The sequence below is a fragment of the Pezoporus flaviventris genome, unplaced genomic scaffold (genome assembly GCF_033815535.1).
Source record: "Pezoporus flaviventris isolate CSIRO_AGI_PZ_B2104156 unplaced genomic scaffold, CSIRO_AGI_Pfla_v1 ptg000356l, whole genome shotgun sequence".
Taxonomy (NCBI): Eukaryota; Metazoa; Chordata; class Aves; order Psittaciformes; family Psittacidae; genus Pezoporus; species Pezoporus flaviventris.
The window spans coordinates 16,842-34,847 of NW_026892903.1; the positions used below are offsets into that span (position 1 = coordinate 16,842).

An 18,006-nucleotide genomic window follows, 5' to 3' on the forward strand; every position below is an offset into this window, starting at 1 on the left:
CAAATTGTGTCTGCCCCCCCCAGCCCCACATTGTGTCTGCCCCCCCATAGCCCCATATTGTCCCCCCCATAGCCCCCCAGTGTCTGCCCCCCCAGCCCCACACTGTGCCTGCCCCCCCCAGCCCCACACTGTGCCTGCCCCCCCCCAGCCCCACATTGTGTCTGCCCCCCCATAGCCCCATATTGTCCCCCCCATAGCCCCCCAGTGTCTGCCCCCCCAGCCCCACACTGTGCCTGCCCCCCCCAGCCCCACACTGTGCCTGCCCCCCCCCAGCCCCACACTGTGCCTGCCCCCCAGGCCTGTCTCCCCATCACACCTCCAGGCCACGCCAGCGACTCATCTTTATTACAAAACCCCCCCCATCGCTGTTCCCCATTTACAAAGGCCCCCCCCCGACCCCCCCCCCAATTTCATCCTTTGTACAAAAAAATAGCACTTTGGGACCAAAATCAGCCCCAAATCCCCCCCATTTGCCCCCAAAAATCGCCTTTTGGGTGTTCCCAGCCATGCCCCCCACCCCCCGCAATCACAGACCCAAGAGTCTTGATAAGAGTAATGAATTATTGCCAGTGCGGGGGGGGCAGGACCCCCCATCGCCCCCCCCCTGCATAGACCCCAGCCCCAGGGGCACAGCCATGGGGTTCCCAGTGCTGCCCCCAGCCCCATGGGGGGGTGGGAATGGGGACGGGGGGGCTCGGCCCCTGCTCTCACCCCCTTCTCAAGGCACGTTTGTGGGTGTCCCCCCCCCCCATCACCCTGGGAGGGGGTGGGGGTGTTTGGGGGGGGGGCCCAGGGTGAGGATGGGGGTGGTGCAGAATGAACCCCCCCCCCCCCCCCAACCCTCCCCCATCCACGTTTCCATAGGAAAACAATTCCATCAGGGCCAATGGGAACATCCCGGGGGGGGGGGGGGGGGCACACGAGGACACCCCAAAACCTCACTGGGGCACGGGTTTGGCACTTGATTCCTGCTTGGAATGGGGGGGGGGGGGGGGGAAAGGGGGCTGAAAAGTGATGGTGAACGCCCCCCAAATCCCTGCTTCCCATTGAAATTCCCGGCGGGGGGGGGTTAGTGCTTCACAGGTTATTAAAATACAAATGCTCCAATTCCTATATAAAAATATACAAATGCAAAAATATCCCTCGAGGGAGAGAGCACGGGGGGGGGGGGGCAGCTCAATGCCCCTCCCCCCCCTCCCCACTTCCACTGCCAGGTCCGGAGCCAATGGGACAATCCCAGTGCCATTCCGGGGCTCCGGAGCCGGGGGGGGGGGTAACGCGGCTCCAAAAGGGGATTCCAGCCTATGGGAGGTGGTTGGGATGCTTGAGGTCAAGGTGGTGGTTGTGGGGATGGGAATGGGGTGGCGGCAGCACGGGGGTGTTCCGGGTTATCCCGAAGGAAAGGGAGCGGAACGGGTCTGGGAAGGAGGGGAGCGAGGATGGAGCGTTGGGGTGGGTGGAAGAGGCCATGGGGTGGGATTGGGAAGACACCACTGGATGGGAGGGGAGAAGGCACGGGGTGGGGAGGGGAGAAGACACCGTTGGGTTGGACGGGAGATGCCATTGGGTTGGATTGGGAAGACACCGTTGGGTTGGATGGGAGATGCCATTGGGTTGGATTGGGAAGACACCGTTGGGTTGGATGGGAGATGCCATTGGGTTGGGAGAAGATGGCATTGGGTTGGATTGGGAAGACACCATTGGGTTGGATGGGAGATGCCTTGGGTTGGGAGAAGATGGCATTGGGATGGATTGGGAAGACACCATCGGGTTGGATGGGAGATGCCATTGGGTTGGGAGAAGACGGCATTGGGTTGGATGGGAGATGCCATTGGGTTGGATTGGGAAGACACTGTTGGGTTGGATGGGAGATGCCATTGGGTTGGGAGAAGACACCATTGGGTTGGATTGGGAAGACACCATTGGGTTGGATGGGAGATGCCACTGGGTTGGGAGAAGACACCATTGGGTTGGATTGGGAAGACACCATTGGGTTGGATGGGAGATGCCACTAGGCTGGGAGAGGACACCATTGGGTCGGATTGGGAAGACACTGTTGGGTTGGATGGAAGATGCCATTGGGTTGGGAGAAGACGGCATTGGGTTGGATTGGGAAGACACCGTCGGGTTGGATGGGAGATGCCATTGGGTTGGATTGGGAAGACACCATTGGGTTGGATGGGAGATGCCATTGGGTTGGAAGAAGACGGCATTGGGTTGGACTGGGAAGACACCGTCAGGTTGGATGGGAGATGCCATTGGGTTGGATGGGAGATGCCATTGGGTTGGGAGAAGACAGCATTGGGTCAGATTGGGAAGACACTGTCGGGTTGGATGGGAGAAGGCATCATTGGGTGGGATGGACGTGGAAAACGCTGCCATTGGGTTGGATGGAAGATACTGGGATGGGTTGGGAGGACACCACTGGGTTGCATGGAAGAAGGCATCATTGGGTTGGAGGGGGGAACCCATTGGGTTGGATGGGGGAAGCTGTTGGTTGGGATGAGGGAAGACACGAAGACACCATTGGGTTGGATAGGGAAGACTGTTGGGTTTGATGGAAGAAGACATCATTGGGTTGGATTGGGAGACACTGTTGGGATGGATGGAAGATACTGGGTTGGATTGGGAAGACACCTTTGGGTTGGATGGAAGAAGGTATCACTGTGTTGGATAGGGGAAGCCATTGAGTTGGACAGGGAAGACTGTTGGGTTCAATGGAAGAAGACAACATGGGGTTGGACTGGGAAGACACCGTTGGGATGGATGGAAGAAGGTATCATTGAGCCGGATTGGGAAGATGCTGTTGGGTGGGATGCAGGAAGACACCATTGGCTGGGATCCATGGAGCAGTCCATGGGCTCCTCACCTCCACGCCAGCTTCTCCCATGGGCAAAGGCAGTGGCACCATGACCCAAAGCCATCGAGATGGGGACACCAGGGGCCACCTCCACCTCTCCACCACCACTGGGAGCTCAAGGCTGCTCCCAACTGGAGCACCCAGTTTTCCCATCCCAGGTCATTCCTACCCCTGGCTCCCCTCTGTGCTCTCCCCTGTCCAGCCCCACTTCGTGCTCCTCTCACCCCAGCATCCCTGCTCGGAACAGGGATTCCGATCCCATAGGAAGGGCGGTTGGGATCCCAGCCCCACCGCTGCCGTGTTTTGGGAATGCAATCCTGGTGCAGCACCCTGAGATCAAATCCCCACTGGAATGAGGGGGGGGGGGGGGGATGTGTGTGTGCAGCCGGATGGGAGCGGGCAGAGCCCTGGAGCAGGAAGAGGAGGGTGTGGGAGGAAGGCGACCGGAGCCGTGCCGGGGTGGGAGACACCGGATCCTGGAAAACCAAAGGGGTTTTCCCTGAGCTGCCCCGTATCCAACGGGATTGGTTTCCATCCCGTGGCCCCTCCAGGCCAATCCCGGGGGGTGGGGGGGGGAAGCACCGCCTCCCACGGCCCGTTTTGGGGCTGATTCCTCCGAAATCCAGCGGTGATGAAGGAAAACGAGACATTTTCCCTGAGGAGAAGCTCCGGAGCTGGGGCTGGGAGCCGCTGAGCCCCTCCCTGCCCTGCGCGGAGCCGTAGGAAAGCTGCGGGAAGAAGGCTCTTCCCAAAGGAAGCTGCTTGGAAACGCATCCGGAAACCCAAGGCGGGGGGGGGGCACAAAGAGAGGTGGGGACGGGGGGGAGAAGAGAATCCAAGCCTCACCCAGCTCCAGAGAGCGGAGACAAGCCAAGGGCAGGGGGTACCAAAAACTCATTGGGGAATGGGGGGAGGGGGGTCCCCTTTTCCAAGGGATTTGCTCTAAAAGGGAATCCCGGAGCAGCTCAGCCCCCAGGCTCGGCCTGGCCTGGGATAAGGCATCAAAGAGACCCGGTCCCGGCGGCGGCAGCGCCTCGGCTCTCTCCCGCGAGCCCGCTTTACACGTTATATATATATAATAATATAGACTCTGGGGGGGTGGGGGGGTGGCTCCTCAGAAGCTTTTTTTTTTTTTTGTCTTTCCTTTTGTCCTTTTTTTTTTTTTTTTTCCCCTTTCCTTTTTTTTTTTTTTTTTTCCTTTGTTTTTTTCCTAAAAAGTTAAGGTGAGAATCGTATATTTTCCCAAGGCATGATGGCATCGAAGGCTAAAGCTACGGGAGCGCATCCCGGGAATGCTGGGGGGAAAATCAGGGAGTGAAATTTGGGGGGGGGGAACCCAACAAATGATAAGGTGAAGCTGAATTAAAAAATAGAAGAGAAGAGAGCTCTGGCCTTCGGGTGCGGCAGCGGCGCCGGCGCGATCCCATGGGAATACCGCGGGCGCCGGCAGCAGGTCCCGGCGCCGGCGCCTCAGAAGCCGTTGCCGCTGATGTTGATGGACTGGAGGTCGGCCACTTGCATGACGTTGATGCCGCTGCTGGCCAGGCGGGCGATGCCCTCGGGGCAGATGGCTTCCATGGCCACCATGTTGGTGGCGATGAGGGCCGAGGGGGCAGCGGCGCTGTTGCCCTCGCCCGCGGCGCCCGTGTCCATGGGGACGGCGGAGACGTTCATGGCCACGGCGCTGCCGGCGCCGCCTTTCTTGTTCTGGTGGGTCTTGATGTGCTTGGAGAGGTGGTCGCTGCGCATGAAGCGCTTGGGGCACTCCGGGCAGGCGAACTTCTTCTCTCCTGTGGGATGGGAGGGAAAAGGATGTGAGCCCCATGGGATGCTCCGGGTCTGGGGTCCTCCAGGGAGCTGCTGGAGCGAGGCCACGAGGAGGAGAACAATGGGGCTGGAGGAGAGAAGCTGCGTGGAGAGCTCAGAGCAGCTTCCAGTGGCTGAAGGGGGGGCTATGAGGATGCTGGGGAGGGAGCTGCATCAGGGACTGGAGCGATGGGACAAGGGGTGATGGGTTCAGACTGGAACAGGGGAGTTCAGGTTGGAGATAAGGGAGTTCTCCCCTGTGAGGGTGCTGGGACACTGGGACGGGCTGAATGGAGAAGGTTTGGCTGCCCCATCCCATCAAGGCCAGGTTGGACACAGGGGCTTGGAGCACCCTGCTCCAGCGGACGCTGTCCCTGCCCAGGGCACCCGGATGAGCTTTAGCTCCCCCCCAACCCAAACCACTCTGGAATTCCGTGATTCCATGGCCAGAAGGAGCCTGTTCCCCCCCATCTCAGGCTTGGGAAGAGGAGCCAGGGAAGCAGCCCTGGATCCCTGCGCATCCTGACCTGTGTGCGTGCGCTTGTGCCGCTGGAGCTCGTCGGAGCGGGTGAAGCGCTTGCCGCAGAGCAGCCAGCTGCACACGAAGGGTCTCTCCCCCGTGTGCCACCGCAGGTGAGCCCGCAGGTGCGAGGTTTTGCCGTAGACCTTCCCGCAGCCCGGGATGTGGCAGATGTGCTGCTTCTTCTTCCCTGGATCCCCAGAGCTCCTGAGGGAAAGAGGCCCGAGGGCAGAGTTAAAACAACGCTGGGACACTGGGAACGGAGGGGGAGCGAGAATGGGGCCGAACAAGGAGGGTGGGGGGGGGGTCAGCCTGTTCCTGGCACGGGCTGGGATGGAGCAGCCTGAGGAGAGGGACTTGGGGTCCCCATGAGCCGGCTTCAGGCATGAGCCCAGACCCCCCCCAGTGTGGGGCTGCACCCCCAGAGCGGGAGCAGCAGCTCCGGGAGGGGATCCTGCCCCTCTGCTGCGGGAAGGGGAGACCTGAGAGCAGCTCCAGGGCCTGAAGGGGCTGCAGGGAACCTGGAGAGGGGCTTGGACAAGGGATGGAGGGGTGGGATGAGGAGTTTGGGCTTCCAAGTGGAAGAGGGAAGAGTTAAATGGGATATGGGGAAGAGGTTCTACCCCATGAGGGTGGTGGGAGGCTGGAATGGAGAAGCTGTGGCTGCCCCATCCCTGGCAGTGCTCAAGGGCAGGTTGGACACAGGGGCTTGCTCCAGTGGAATGGGTCCCTTCCCACCCATCCCATCCCATCCCATCCCATCCCATCCCTTCCCACCCATCCCATCCCATCCCATCCCACCCCCCCCGCTCACCTGCCCTCGCTGTCCTTGCAGTAGGGGCAGGTACAGGCCTCCCGCCGCACTTTGCGGCCCTGCTGGGGCTGGGGGTCCGGGCTGGCCTCCCCTTCCTCCACGGCCGCGCTCTCGTCCCCCAGCGCGTCCCCGCCGGCTCCGTGCAGCCCCAGCTGAGCTCCGTGGTCACCTGGGAGTGGGAAAACACCGGGATCAGCGCGGGCAGAGCTGGGGGGGGGGGGGGGGGGGGGGGGTGCAGCCATTCCCCACTCGTGGAGCCACAGGAACGGCTTCATCCCGGCTCGCTCCCGGCCTCCGAGCCCTGGGAATGCCACCCCACTGCTTCCCAAGGCCGGGCCTGCCTCCCACAGCCCCCAGCAAGGCCACAATGCCCCAGGCAAGCCGCATCCCAGGGACAAACAAGCCCTCCCCCGGCTGGTCCAGCTATTCCGGGCCCGAATCCAGCAGCGCATCCCGGAGACAGAGCAAGGAACGAGGAGCAGCGAGGGACCTGCCATGCCTGGCCCTGGGGCTGGATGAGGCCCTTTCCCCTTCGGGAAAGCTGCAATCCCAGGGGATTTCTGCAGTGCAGACGCAATTCCCACCCCCCCATGTAACAGGGAGACATCAATAAAGCGGGCTGGAGACAGCAGCATCCGTCGGGACGATGTTATCTCCCCGCTCCGGTGCCGGGATTACACACAGGGATTTACAGGCAGATGAAAGGGATCCGGCACCGCTCCCGCTCCCAAGGAGCAATTCCCAACTATCAAAGCCATAGGAACAGCAGGGTCACGCCACGGCGCTCCCAAGGCAAACAGAACCCATTCCTATCGGCACGGGGGGCTTGAGGGGTCGGAAGCTTGGAAGCCTCAGGGTTTCCGTGGCCATTGGGGTGCTCTGTGCACCCCCCCCTTCCCAAGTGGATTATTTCCTGCTGGAAAGCCGGAGACAAGAGGCTCAGGGAGCATTCCCACCTGGAATCCAGCCCCCAACATTCACCTTTTCCTACCACCGTCCGTTCACAAGCAGGGAGCCAGGATGGGAGCAGGATGGATCCACACTGGGATCAGCACCTGAACACGGTGGTGGTTCAACATGGGCACGCGTATCCCCAGCAGCAACCACCAGCGGCTCCTGGGGGAATTCCATCCCGCTGTTGGGAATGAGGCTGGGTCAACGGGACCCATCCAAGAGCTCTCCTGATGCTGCTCAGCAAGCAGCAGCTCCCCTTTGGCTCCAGTGGGGATGAGTTACTGGGAAGGAATGCGCCGGCCTGACGGGGACACTGGGATGGGAGGAACCCCGCGGTGCCAGGTTCGCTCCATCCCCTCTGCCCGGCACCTGGGAGCTGCTTCCTAAACAGGGAACGCAACCACCACAAAGCGAGGCCTCCAAAAGGCAGCGATCCCAAACCCCTCCTGCAGAGCCACGTCACGACAGGGGTGCTGCTGCTGGAGCAGCCTTTGGGAAGCTCTGCTGGCACAAGAACCCTCAGCAAAGGGCTGAAACCTCCTTCCCGAGGCCTGGTTTCCCAGCTCCCAGGCGCGAGGGAGCATCCCAAGCATCCCCAGGGAGGAGCTGGAGCTGCACGATGAAGCCTCAGCCCCGGTAGCTGCAGGCTGGGCCCTGCTCCTGCAGCCAGGAGGGAGTTTCACAAGCAGGGAATGACGTGGAATTCCTGGCAGCCTTCCCGGCCCCTTGGGGCTGTTACCAGCAGGTGTCAGTGGTGCCCAGGACGGGAGCCAGGACAAGGCTTGGGAAAGGAGAAATCCCACCCGGAACAGATCCATGGCTCGGCCGTGACACTTCCAATGCTCCCAGTGCTCCGTGCCCACAGCTCTGATCCTGTGAGGGTGCTGAGGCGCTGGCACAGGGCGCCCAGAGGAGCTGTGGCTGCCCCAGCCCTGGAAACATTCCCGGCCAGGTTGGATGGGGCTTGGAGCATCCTGCTCCGGGGGCCGTGGACACAAAGCAGTCCATGAGCCCAGTGGCTTCCCAGGAGGAAGCACTCAGAACCCGAAGCTGCTGCCAGCGAGAGCCGGGATGGATCCACTGGGATCAGCTCAGCCCCACGATGGGGCTCTGGTCCCCCCCACCAGCAGGACCCCAGTGACAGGGACCCTGCAGCCATGGAGCACCAGCACCAGCCCGGGGCTGTGCACAGAGGACACGGGAACCTTGGCTGCTCCATCCCGGTGCTCCCGCAATTCCAGGACCAAACCTTTCCGCTCCTGCCCCCTTCCAGCTCTTGCAAGGCACGTTCAGAGTCTAAACCCAGCCGGGGTTTAATGCTGCCGGGTGGGAATGCTGCGGGAAGCAGGAAGGAGGAGACACAACGTGCTTGGGAAGGGGCAGAATCCGGACCCGATGGCTGGGAATGGCTCTGACACATCGGGGGGGAAGGGGGGGTGAAACCCCCCATATCCTCCTTGGGGCAATCTGGGGCTCACACCCCATCAGGGGAGAACTGAATGAAGGCTCCTGTGGGCAGAGGCTTCACCCTGCACCTCTCGGGATGCTCCAGGCTCTGGAATACCGCAGATCCCGGAGGAAGCCTGATTTATGGTTCCCTCCACTCACAGGGCCCATTTAGAGGCTGAGGCTCTCCCGAGGCTGCTCCACGCTCGGGTCAGGACCCATGGAAAAGAGCAGGGAGATGGGGTCAATCCCTGGGGATGCTGGGGAGCCAGGAGGGCAGTGCCTGCCCTCAGGACCAGGTGGGTCCTGTCCCTCGCCTCCAACGAGGTGAGAACTGCCCATAGAGGGCAGACCCCATGGGGGGGTCAGGGGGGAGCAGGGACAAGGAGCCAAGCAAAGCAATGGGGGCTCTGGGGCCAGCTCTGCAGCAGGGGCACAGGAGCGAGGAAGAGGAGGGGAAGCCATCACCAGGACCGACACCGAACTGCTTCCAGCTTCCAGGCGCAAGGAAGAGGCCGGAGGAAGCCGAAGGCAAAGCCCAGCAGCACCCAGGCTGGGCCAGCCCCACACAACACAACGGGCACTTGCCTGGAGAGACAGCCCCAAATCCACCTTTCCCTGCTCCCAGTCACGTTCTCCCTGTTTCCTCCTCCTCCATGGAGCCAGGACACAGCAGGGCCGAGCTGCACCAAGGACCAATGGTGGCTTTGGATCCTGCTCCCCTTGACTTGGGTCTCATTTGATCTCCTCAGGTGCAGGATGAGTCCGGCTGCAGCACCCAGGGAAAGGAGCCTCTGCCTCGGGCATTCCATAGTGCCACGGACAGCGGAGCGGGAACAGGAGCTGAGCTTGGGAGTCCTCTCTGGTGGCACCTGGAGCTTGAGGGCTTGGACATCCTCGGGCTGATGGAGGCTGCTGGGATCCCCTCATCCACCTGCAGACCCCGGAGCCCAGGAGGTGCTCAGCACCGCTGTGGTGCTGCAAACCCAACACAGGTCTCCTCTGCCCTCATCATTCCATTGGATTCCTGTGGAGCTGGGATGGAGCCTCCAGCCCTGCTGATGCCGTGGCTTTGCCAGGGCCCCTTCATCCCAGAGCACAGGCAGGTCCCACCAAGGCAAGGAAGGAGGAGAAGCCCCCGGTGACGTGGGAGATGGGAGGAGGGAGATGCTGAGCTCGGAGCAGGGGGGATCGGGGATCCCTGTGAGCCTCAGCCCAGCCCAAAGCAGCCGCAGGAGGCAGGGAAAGCCCCGCAGGCACCTCCCAGCACTCCCGAACCTCCCTGCTCCTCCCATCCATCCACCACGGCCAAGCGCTGCCTCTGAGCCCCAGGGCTCCGGTTTTCAACCACATCCCCAGCAGGGAGAACCCTGGAATGGTTCGGGATGAAGGGACCTCAAAGCTCCAACCCAGCCCCAGGGACCCCTTCCACTGGAGCAGGGTGCTCCAAGCCCCTAGGTCCAACCTGGCCTTGAACACTGCCAGGGATGGGGCAGCCACAGCTTCTCTGGGCACCCTGTGCCAGCGCCTCAGCACCCTCCCAGGGAAGAGCTTCTGCCCCAGAGCTCATCTCAGTCTCCCCCCGGGCAGGTTCAAGCCATTCCCCTTGGCCTGTCCCTCCATCCCTTGTCCCAAGCCCCTCTCCAGGTTCCCTGCAGCCCCCTCAGGCTCCGGAGCTGCTCCAAGGTCCCCCATGGGGGGTTTGTCCCTGCATCGCTGCCACCACGAACCCGTCCTGCCCCGGCACCGGGACCGGGACCGGGCCTCAGCTCAAGGACACGAGGGTGGGAGCCGGAGCTCTGGAACGGAGCCACCCCCAGCCCCGGGGCCAGGATCGGCTCCTGCAGGGGCTGATAAAGGAGGGAGGGAGGGGGAACAGCACAGATAAAGGAAGGGGAGGAGGGAACCTCCCTGGGGAGTCACGGGTGCAGCACCCAACCGGTCCAACCAGCACCAAGCAGCACCGCAGCCCGGCCCCATGGACCCACAGCTCCACCTCCCGCCCCGGGCAGGGCTGCGCTGCCGCAGGCATCCGCATCCCCCCTGGTCCCAGGCACAGCCCGGGGCCTCTCGGGGTTCCTTTGGCAAAGAACCCACACCAAGGAGAGGGGAGAGCGGAAGGAACGGGGAGCCCAGGGCAGGAAATTGCACAACATCCCTGATGTGTCAGGGGCTGGGGACAAGGAGAGAGCCTGCCCATGGGGGGCAGAGCCGGCCTATAGGGGACACAGCCTGCCCATGGGGGGCAGAGCCGGCCTATAGGGGACACAGCCTGCCCATGGGGGGCAGAGCCGGCCTATAGGGGACACAGCCTGCCCATGGGGGGCAGAGCCGGCCTATAGGGGACACAGCCTGCCCATGGGGGGCAGAGCCGGTCTATAGGGGACACAGCCTGCCCATGGGGGGCAGAGCTGGCCTATAGGGGACACAGCCTGCCCATGGGGGGCAGAGCCGGCCTATAGGGGACACAGCCTGCCCATGGGGGGCAGAGCCGGTCTATAGGGGACACAGCCTGCCCATGGGGGGCAGAGCCGGTCTATAGGGGACACAGCCTGCCCATGGGGGGCAGAGCTGGCCTATAGGGGACACAGCCTGTCCATGGGGGGCAGAGCCGGCCTATAGGGGACACAGCCTGCCCATGGGGGGCAGAGCCGGCCTATAGGGGACACAGCCTGCCCATGGGGGGCAGAGCCGGTCTATAGGGGACACAGCCTGCCCATGGGGGGCAGAGCTGGCCTATAGGGGACACAGCCTGCCCATGGGGGGCAGAGCCGGCCTATAGGGGACACAGCCTGCCCATGGGGGGCAGAGCCGGTCTATAGGGGACACAGCCTGCCCATGGGGGGCAGAGCCGGTCTATAGGGGACACAGCCTGCCCATGGGGGGCAGAGCCGGCTTATAGGGGACACAGCCTGCCCATGGGGGGTAGAGCCGGCCTATAGGGGACACAGCCTGCCCATGGGGGGCAGAGCTGGCCTATAGGGGACACAGCCTGTCCATGGGGGGCAGAGCCGGCCTATAGGGGACACAGCCTGCCCATGGGGGGCAGAGCCGGCTTATAGGGGACACAGCCTGCCCATGGGGGGTAGAGCCGGCCTATAGGGGACACAGCCTGCCCATGGGGGGCAGAGCCGGCCCATGGGGGACACAGCCTGCCCATGGGGACAAAAGCTTATCCGTAGGGACACAGCCTGCCCATAGGGACACAGCTTGCCCATAGGGACACAGCCTGCCCATAGGGACACAGCTTGCCATAGGGGACAGGGAACAGAACCTGCCCCTGCCCTCGATGCCATGGGGATGTCTCATCCCTGCCACAAAGCTCCCCTTAAACCCAGAGCAGGGACAATCAGGGCTTTGTGTCCTGCCCAGACACAGCCCTGAGGAACAGCAGCCTGGAGCTGGGGCTGTGGATCCCAAGGGATCACCTCCCCTTTTTCCCTTCCAGGGGGATGCTCCTGCTGCATCCCCCTCGCTCCATTCCATCACAGATGATGGCTGGAGCCCTAAAGGAGCTCATCCCACAAAGACCCCACGGCTGCCCCTCTCCAGCCCCACACCAGCTCCATCCCCCCCTGGAATTCCCAGCCTTGGATGTGGGGTTTGACCCCCCACACATACCTGAGCCAGACAGGGCTCTGCTGGGGACACACGTGTGGGGCAGAGCCACTTCCCTGCCAGATCCATGCACACGGAGCTCCAGAGTCCTTCCCCTCTCCCCAAGGCGGGGTTGGAAGGGGAAGCTTACACCCAGCACAACGCTTCCCAAATCCCATCCCTGGGCTGCAGCGGAGCCGGCTCCAGGGCGGGTCTGACCACGGGGGGTCACTTCCCATTGGAACTGAGCACATCCAGCACGGAGCAGGGACCCCCATTAACACCCATGAGCACACACAGGGCCCGTGCTGCCCCAGCACCACCATTCCCAAGGCTCTTTCCCAGGTGCCGTTTGCTCCAGGGGCATCTTCCCTGTCCCACCAGCAGCAGGAATGTCACCAGCAGCGCCCCCCCCCCAGCTCCAGTGATCCCAAAGGATCCCCCGGCCTGGATTGGGGTCAGGAGAGGAGCTGCGCTTCCCAAAGCCTGGCAGCAGCCAAGCTGGGAGAGGGGAGCTTCCAGGGCAGCTCAGCCCTGGGAGATGGGCAGGGAAGTGGTGGGAAGCAGAGGGAAGCACTGGGAAGCAGAAGGAAGCACTGGGAAGCACTGGGTAGCAGAAGGAAGCACTGGGAAGCAGAGGGAAGCACTGGGAAGCACTGGGAAGCAGAGGGAAGCACTGGGAAGCACTGGGTAGCAGAAGGAAGCACTGGGAAGCAGAGGGAAGCACAGGGAAGCACTGGGAAGCACTGGGTAGCAGAAGGAAGCACTGGGAAGCAGAGGGAAGCACTGGGAAGCAGAAGGAAGCACTGGGAAGCAGAAGGAAGCACTGGGAAGCAGAAGAAAGCACTTGGAAGCAGAGGGAAGCACTGGGAAGCAGAGGGAAGCACTGGGAAGCAGAGGGGAGCAGAGGGCCTGGTCTCTTAAGTCACTGTCGGAGAGCTCGGACCAGGCAGGATCCAGGCCTGGAGCCCCCATTGCAGCAGGGGATGCTCAGAGCCCTGGATGGACCCACAAGCACCCAGTGTGGGTGCTGAGCTCCCCAGAGGGGAGCCGGTTTGGGTGACAAGGGCGCAACCAGAGCCCTTGCCAGGCGTGGAGCGAAGCCGCACAACCGGTGCGACCGGTGCCGGGCAGCTTCCCGTGGGTGCCAGAGCCCTGGAATCCCATCGGGAGCCTCAGCCACGGCCGCTCCGAGGAGCTGGGATCAGCAGCACCCAGGTGCTGCCGGGACGAAGGAGGAGGAGGAGGGAAGAGCTCGGCTGCATCCCGGTGCTGTCACCATGGATCAGGAGCTGAGCTGGAGGGAGAGGAGGAGGAGGAAGAGGAGGAGGAAGAGGAGGAGGAGAAGGAGGAGGCGGCTCCCGGGATGGGTGGGCTCCGGAACGTTCCTCCCTGTCCCACCTCCGAGGGCAGAGCCCAGGAACCGGGAGCTGCCCGCGTGCTTCCCGGCACCTCCCAAACCAGGCACAACCCGGGTGAGGGCATCCCCTGGATCCCACCGGACCTCCCCGCCCTGGGCTGCAAACAGGAGCGAGCTCCCGCCCGGGCAGGTGCCTCTGCTCCGGAATTCCAAGGATCGGGATAATCCCATGAGCCGAGCGGCTGCAGGAACAGCCGGGAATAACGCTGCTGGAAAACAAGCCTGGGCGAGCGGGAAGAGCATTGAGCAACGGGGAGCTGGGACCAAACCCAGCCAGAGCCAGAGCCAGGACAACAACAGGAAACAGGGAAGGGAAAACACTGGGAAAGCCAGCGGAGCCCTTCAGCCCCCCCTCCTCTGGCAGGAGCCGGCAGCTCTATGGGCAGGCACAGCATTCCCAACGGGAAGCCGAGCAGCCCTCTGTCCACACACCCTCCACCACGGGCTGCTGGGAGCTGTCGGGAGACCAAGGAATGGATCCATAGGGAACGGAGCAGCCTTCAGGCTCGCACCCCACATCCTCGCACCCCACATCCTCACACCCCACATCCACGCACCCTCTACGGGCTTGTGGGAACTCTGGGGATGGATCCATAGGGAACGGAGCAGGGCGCCCTGGGGCAGGCAGCCGCCACCTTTAGGCTCAACGCCCACTCGAGGAGCCCTTTCCTCCTCCCGTGCCAGGCAGCTCCTCAACGGTCCCTGTTTTCCAGGGGGATTCCAGTGATTCCCGACTTTTCCCAGGCACGGACTCCTCCCATGGGCTCCTGCAGCTGAGAACCCCGACCTGAGACCCCCCTGATGGTCTCCACGAGCCAACCCCCCCCCGAAAGCGAGCTCAGCACCAGCCCCTTTGCCACCTCCACGTGGCCCCAGCAGCAGCCTGGCCCCAAGCAGGCGACGCGGTTCCACCTGCCCGGCCATGGAGAAGGCACCACGAGGGGACCCCCGAATCCCAACTCACCGGCAGCGTTGGCGATGGCCAGAGGCAGCCCCTGGAGCTGGTGGACCTGGATGCCGGACGCTCCCAAGGCACTGAGGTTTATAGTCTGGAGGCCGGGCACGGAGGAGAGCTGGGCAGCGTTGACGGTGACGGTGCCGCTGGGGAGGGAGGCGATGGGGGTGAGCGTGGTGCTGGTGCTGCCCGTCTGCCCCAGTGACACTCCCTGCATGGGGGCCAGGGTGATTGTCTGCGCCTGGGGGTTCTGGACCTGCAGGTTCTGGAGCTGGATGGTTTGCCAGCTCACCTGCCCGTTGGGACCCACCGTCGGGGTGCGGATGATGATGGGCCCCGAGTTGGGGACGGCCTGGAGCTGCAGGTTCTGCAGGGTGTCCTGCGAGATGGCTTGAGTGGCAAAGGTCTGCCCGGAGAGCGGCGTGGTCTGCAGGGCTTGGATCGTCTGCCCCCCCTGCACCAGCTGCGGCTGGATCAGGATCTGCTGCGATTGCTGCCCCTGATCCCCCTCTTTCTGCTGCCCCGACTGCAAGGGCACCCCAGAAACCTGGCTCTGCAGAGAGTCCGAGCTCTGGACGCTGCTGACCCTCTGGGGCGTCTGCGCTTGGACGTTGCTGCCCACCGTGCTGCTGGTGGAGAAACTCATGATGCCCGCGTTACCGGTGGTGGTGGTGCTGGAATAGCTGTTGGCGTTGGTGAAGAAGGCTCCGGAGCTGGCCTGCGACGTGGCCGTGGCGCCGGAGCTGATGGCGGAGCCGGAGGTGGCCGGTTGGGAGCTGCTCTCCGGGGAGCTGGAGCTGCTCAACGTGACGGTCTGCGAGGTGGGCGCCAGGCTGGCGGCCACGCTGTTGACGGGCAGCAGGGTGATGTTCCCGTTCAGAGCCACGGGGACGTTGGCCACGTACTGGGCCTGCCCCGAGAGCGCGTTGTTGGCCAGCCCCACGCCCTGGATGGGCACGGCCTGCTGCAGCAGGTTGGGCATGGCGATGAGGTTGCTCGTCCCCGCGCGGCCCGTCAGGATCTGCTGGTTGGTGCCGGGGATGATCTGGAGCTGCCCGGACGCGTCCTGCTGCACGTTGACCTGCGCCGGCGCCGCCGCCGCGGCGAACTGGAGCTGCTGCCCGTCGATGGTTTGGAACTGAGGGATCACCTGGTACTGGATGTTGGGAATGACGCCCGGCAGCCCCGCCAGCACCTGCTGGTTCTGCAGGCCCGAGGCGGCCGTCACCACGTACTGCCCCGCGCTCACCGGGCGGCTCTTGGCGCCGCCGTCGCCGCCGTTGGTGCCGTTGGCGCCGGGCTCCTTGGAGCCCGTGGGGGTGCTGGAGCCCGTGGAGATGATCTGCCAGCCATTGGCCGACTGGGCGAGCTGGGCAGCGGCCGCGCTGAGGTCCAGCTCGCTGCTCCCGCCCGGCTGGCCCTGGGAGCTGTTGGAATTCTCATTGGGAGACTCGATCCGGCTGCAGGTGGCGGCCAGCAGGGCCAGCGGGGAGGGCTGAGATTCCTGCGGGTGGGAAGCAAAGGAGGGGTTAAAGAGGCTGAGATTCCTGGGGAAGGAGGGGTTAAAGGGGCTGTGATTCCTGGTGAAGGAGGGGTTAAAGAGGTTCTGATTCCTGGGGAAGGAGGGGTTAAAGGGGCTGTGATTCCTGGGGAAGGAGGGGTTAAAGAGGTTCTGATTCCTGGGGAAGGAGGGGTTAAAGGGGCTGTGACTCCTGGGGAAGGAGGGGTTAAAGGGGCTGTGATTCCTGGGAAAGAAGGGGATAAGAAAGCTTCGATTCCCAGGGAAGAACAGGTTAAAGAGGCTGTGATTCCCAAGAAAGGGGGCGTTAAAGGGGCTGTGATTCCTAAGAAAGGAAAGGTTAAAGAAGCTGTGTTTCCCAAGGAAGGAGGAGTTAAAGAAGCTGTGATTCCTGGAGAAGGAGGGGATAAGGAGGCTGGGACTCCTAGGGAAGGAGGGGTTAAAGAAGCTGTAATTCCCCGAGAAGGGAAGCACAGGGAAGGAGGGGTTAAGGCTGGGCCGGCCGAAAGTAAAGGGAGCAGCAAACAGATGGAAGCGGGCGAAGGGAGGAGCCTCCCGGGAAGGCCAAACCCCGTTTCCGGACACCCCCCCCCCCCCCCCCCACCGGGCCCACGGGGAAAACCCCCCCCGGGAGGCAGCCAAGGGGGCGAACGGGGCCGCGCTGCCGAGGAGGGGAAGCCCCGGCCCGGGGAGGGGAGGGGGGGGGGGGAGGCGGCAGCGCCGCGGCCTGGACTTTGCCACCGGGGACAGCGAGGGCCGGGGCCGGGCGCTCCCCGCCCGCTCTCACCTGCGCCTCGGCGCTGCCCGTGCTGCTCGCATCTCCCTCGCCCTTCTCGGCCTTCATCGCCGCCATCTCGTCGGGGCTCTCCTGGTCTGCGCGGGGGGAAAGCGGCACCGCCGGTTACCGGACATGGCCGGGCCGGAGCAGCGGCCGAGGCCGGGGGAGAGGAGGGAAGGTGGGGACGGGACCGAGCTCCAGCGGCCCCGGCGCTGGGAAGCGGAGGAGTTGCCAAAGCGGAGCTTGGCACCGGGACAGGGCCCGGCCCCGCCTCCTCCCTTCCCGGGCCTCCCCTTTCCCTTCCTCCTGCCCCGGCCCCTCCGCGGATCCACCCCATCGGATCCCCCCGCGGACGGGATCCCCTCCGCCGGGATGCCCCGCGCTGACCCCGCCGCGGAACCGGCTCCGGCGGCCCCAACCCCGCATTGTGGGGGGGATCCCTGCGCCCCAACCCCGCTCAGCAACCCCCGAACCCCCCGTCCCCAACCGCATCCGCCCCCCGCCGCCCTCGGGGGAAACGGGACCGGGCCCCCCCCCCCCCCATGTCCGGTGCCCCCCCATGTCCGGTGCCCCCCCATTATCATCGGGGCCTCCCCATCTCTCCCCCTCCTCCGCTCCCGGCCGCCCCGTCCCTCCCCCGAGGCCTTCCCCCTCCCCCGGGTCCCTCCCTCCCACCCCCCCCCCCCGCCGCCATCCCCTCCTCGGCGCGGCCCGGCCCGGCCCGGGGCGGAGCCGCCTCAGGCCCCGCCGATCGCGCCCCTCTCTGCGCTGCGCTCCAACCCCCCCCCGCGCCCCTCCGAGCCCGCAGCCCCCGGGCCCGTCCTCACCGCTCATGGCGCGGGGGGGGCCGAGCGGAGCGGAGCGGAGCGGGGCGGGGCGGGGGGCGGGCGGGCCCGGGCGCTGCGAGGCGGCCTCCACCCGCGGCCACCGCCGAGGCGCTGCTGAGGGACGGAGCGGAGCGGGCCCGGCCCCCTCCCTCTTGGCGAGCGGGCCAATGGGGAGCGGCGGCGGGCGGCGGAGTGACGGGAGGAGCGGCCAATGGGAGGAGAGGGCGGGACGAGGAAGGAGGAGGGAGGCGGGAGGTGGGGGCCAATGGGAGCCCGCGCGGGCTCGCAGGGAGACCCCGTATGGGAGAGGCGGTGGCGGCGTGGGCCGCGGAGTGATGGGCGGGAGAGCCCGCCAATAGGAGGCGGGGAGGCGGGGCGGAGGAGTGACCGGCAGAGCGAGCAGCCAATCGGCAGCGCGGAAGGCGCCGAGGGGGAAGGCGGGCTGGCGCCATGACACGCGCGATGACCAATAGCAGCTAGGGAGGCGGTGGGAGGCTGGCCAATGACAAC

General features: G+C 64.4%; 1 protein-coding gene across 2 annotated transcripts; it reads right to left on the reverse strand.

The window, feature by feature from the left end:
* Nucleotides 1–4,187: 4,187 nt before the first annotated feature.
* Nucleotides 4,188–17,549, reverse strand: SP1 (Sp1 transcription factor). 2 transcript variants are annotated; one of them, XM_061443419.1, is made up of 7 exons: nucleotides 17,497–17,549; nucleotides 16,679–16,764; nucleotides 15,622–15,876; nucleotides 14,382–15,528; nucleotides 6,001–6,169; nucleotides 5,194–5,393; nucleotides 4,188–4,650 (listed from the first exon to the last, which is right to left on the reverse strand). In XM_061443419.1, the coding sequence occupies exons 1-7, from the start codon at nucleotides 17,501–17,503 to the stop codon at nucleotides 4,331–4,333; spliced, it is 2,184 nt and encodes a 727-aa protein (XP_061299403.1). In that variant the 5' UTR covers nucleotides 17,504–17,549; the 3' UTR covers nucleotides 4,188–4,330. The 2 variants fall into 2 exon arrangements, with proteins under 2 accessions (XP_061299403.1, XP_061299402.1); XM_061443418.1 differs by having other exon boundaries at nucleotides 4,189–4,650; nucleotides 14,382–15,876; nucleotides 17,497–17,548.
* Between the last annotated feature and the right edge of the window lie 457 nt (nucleotides 17,550–18,006).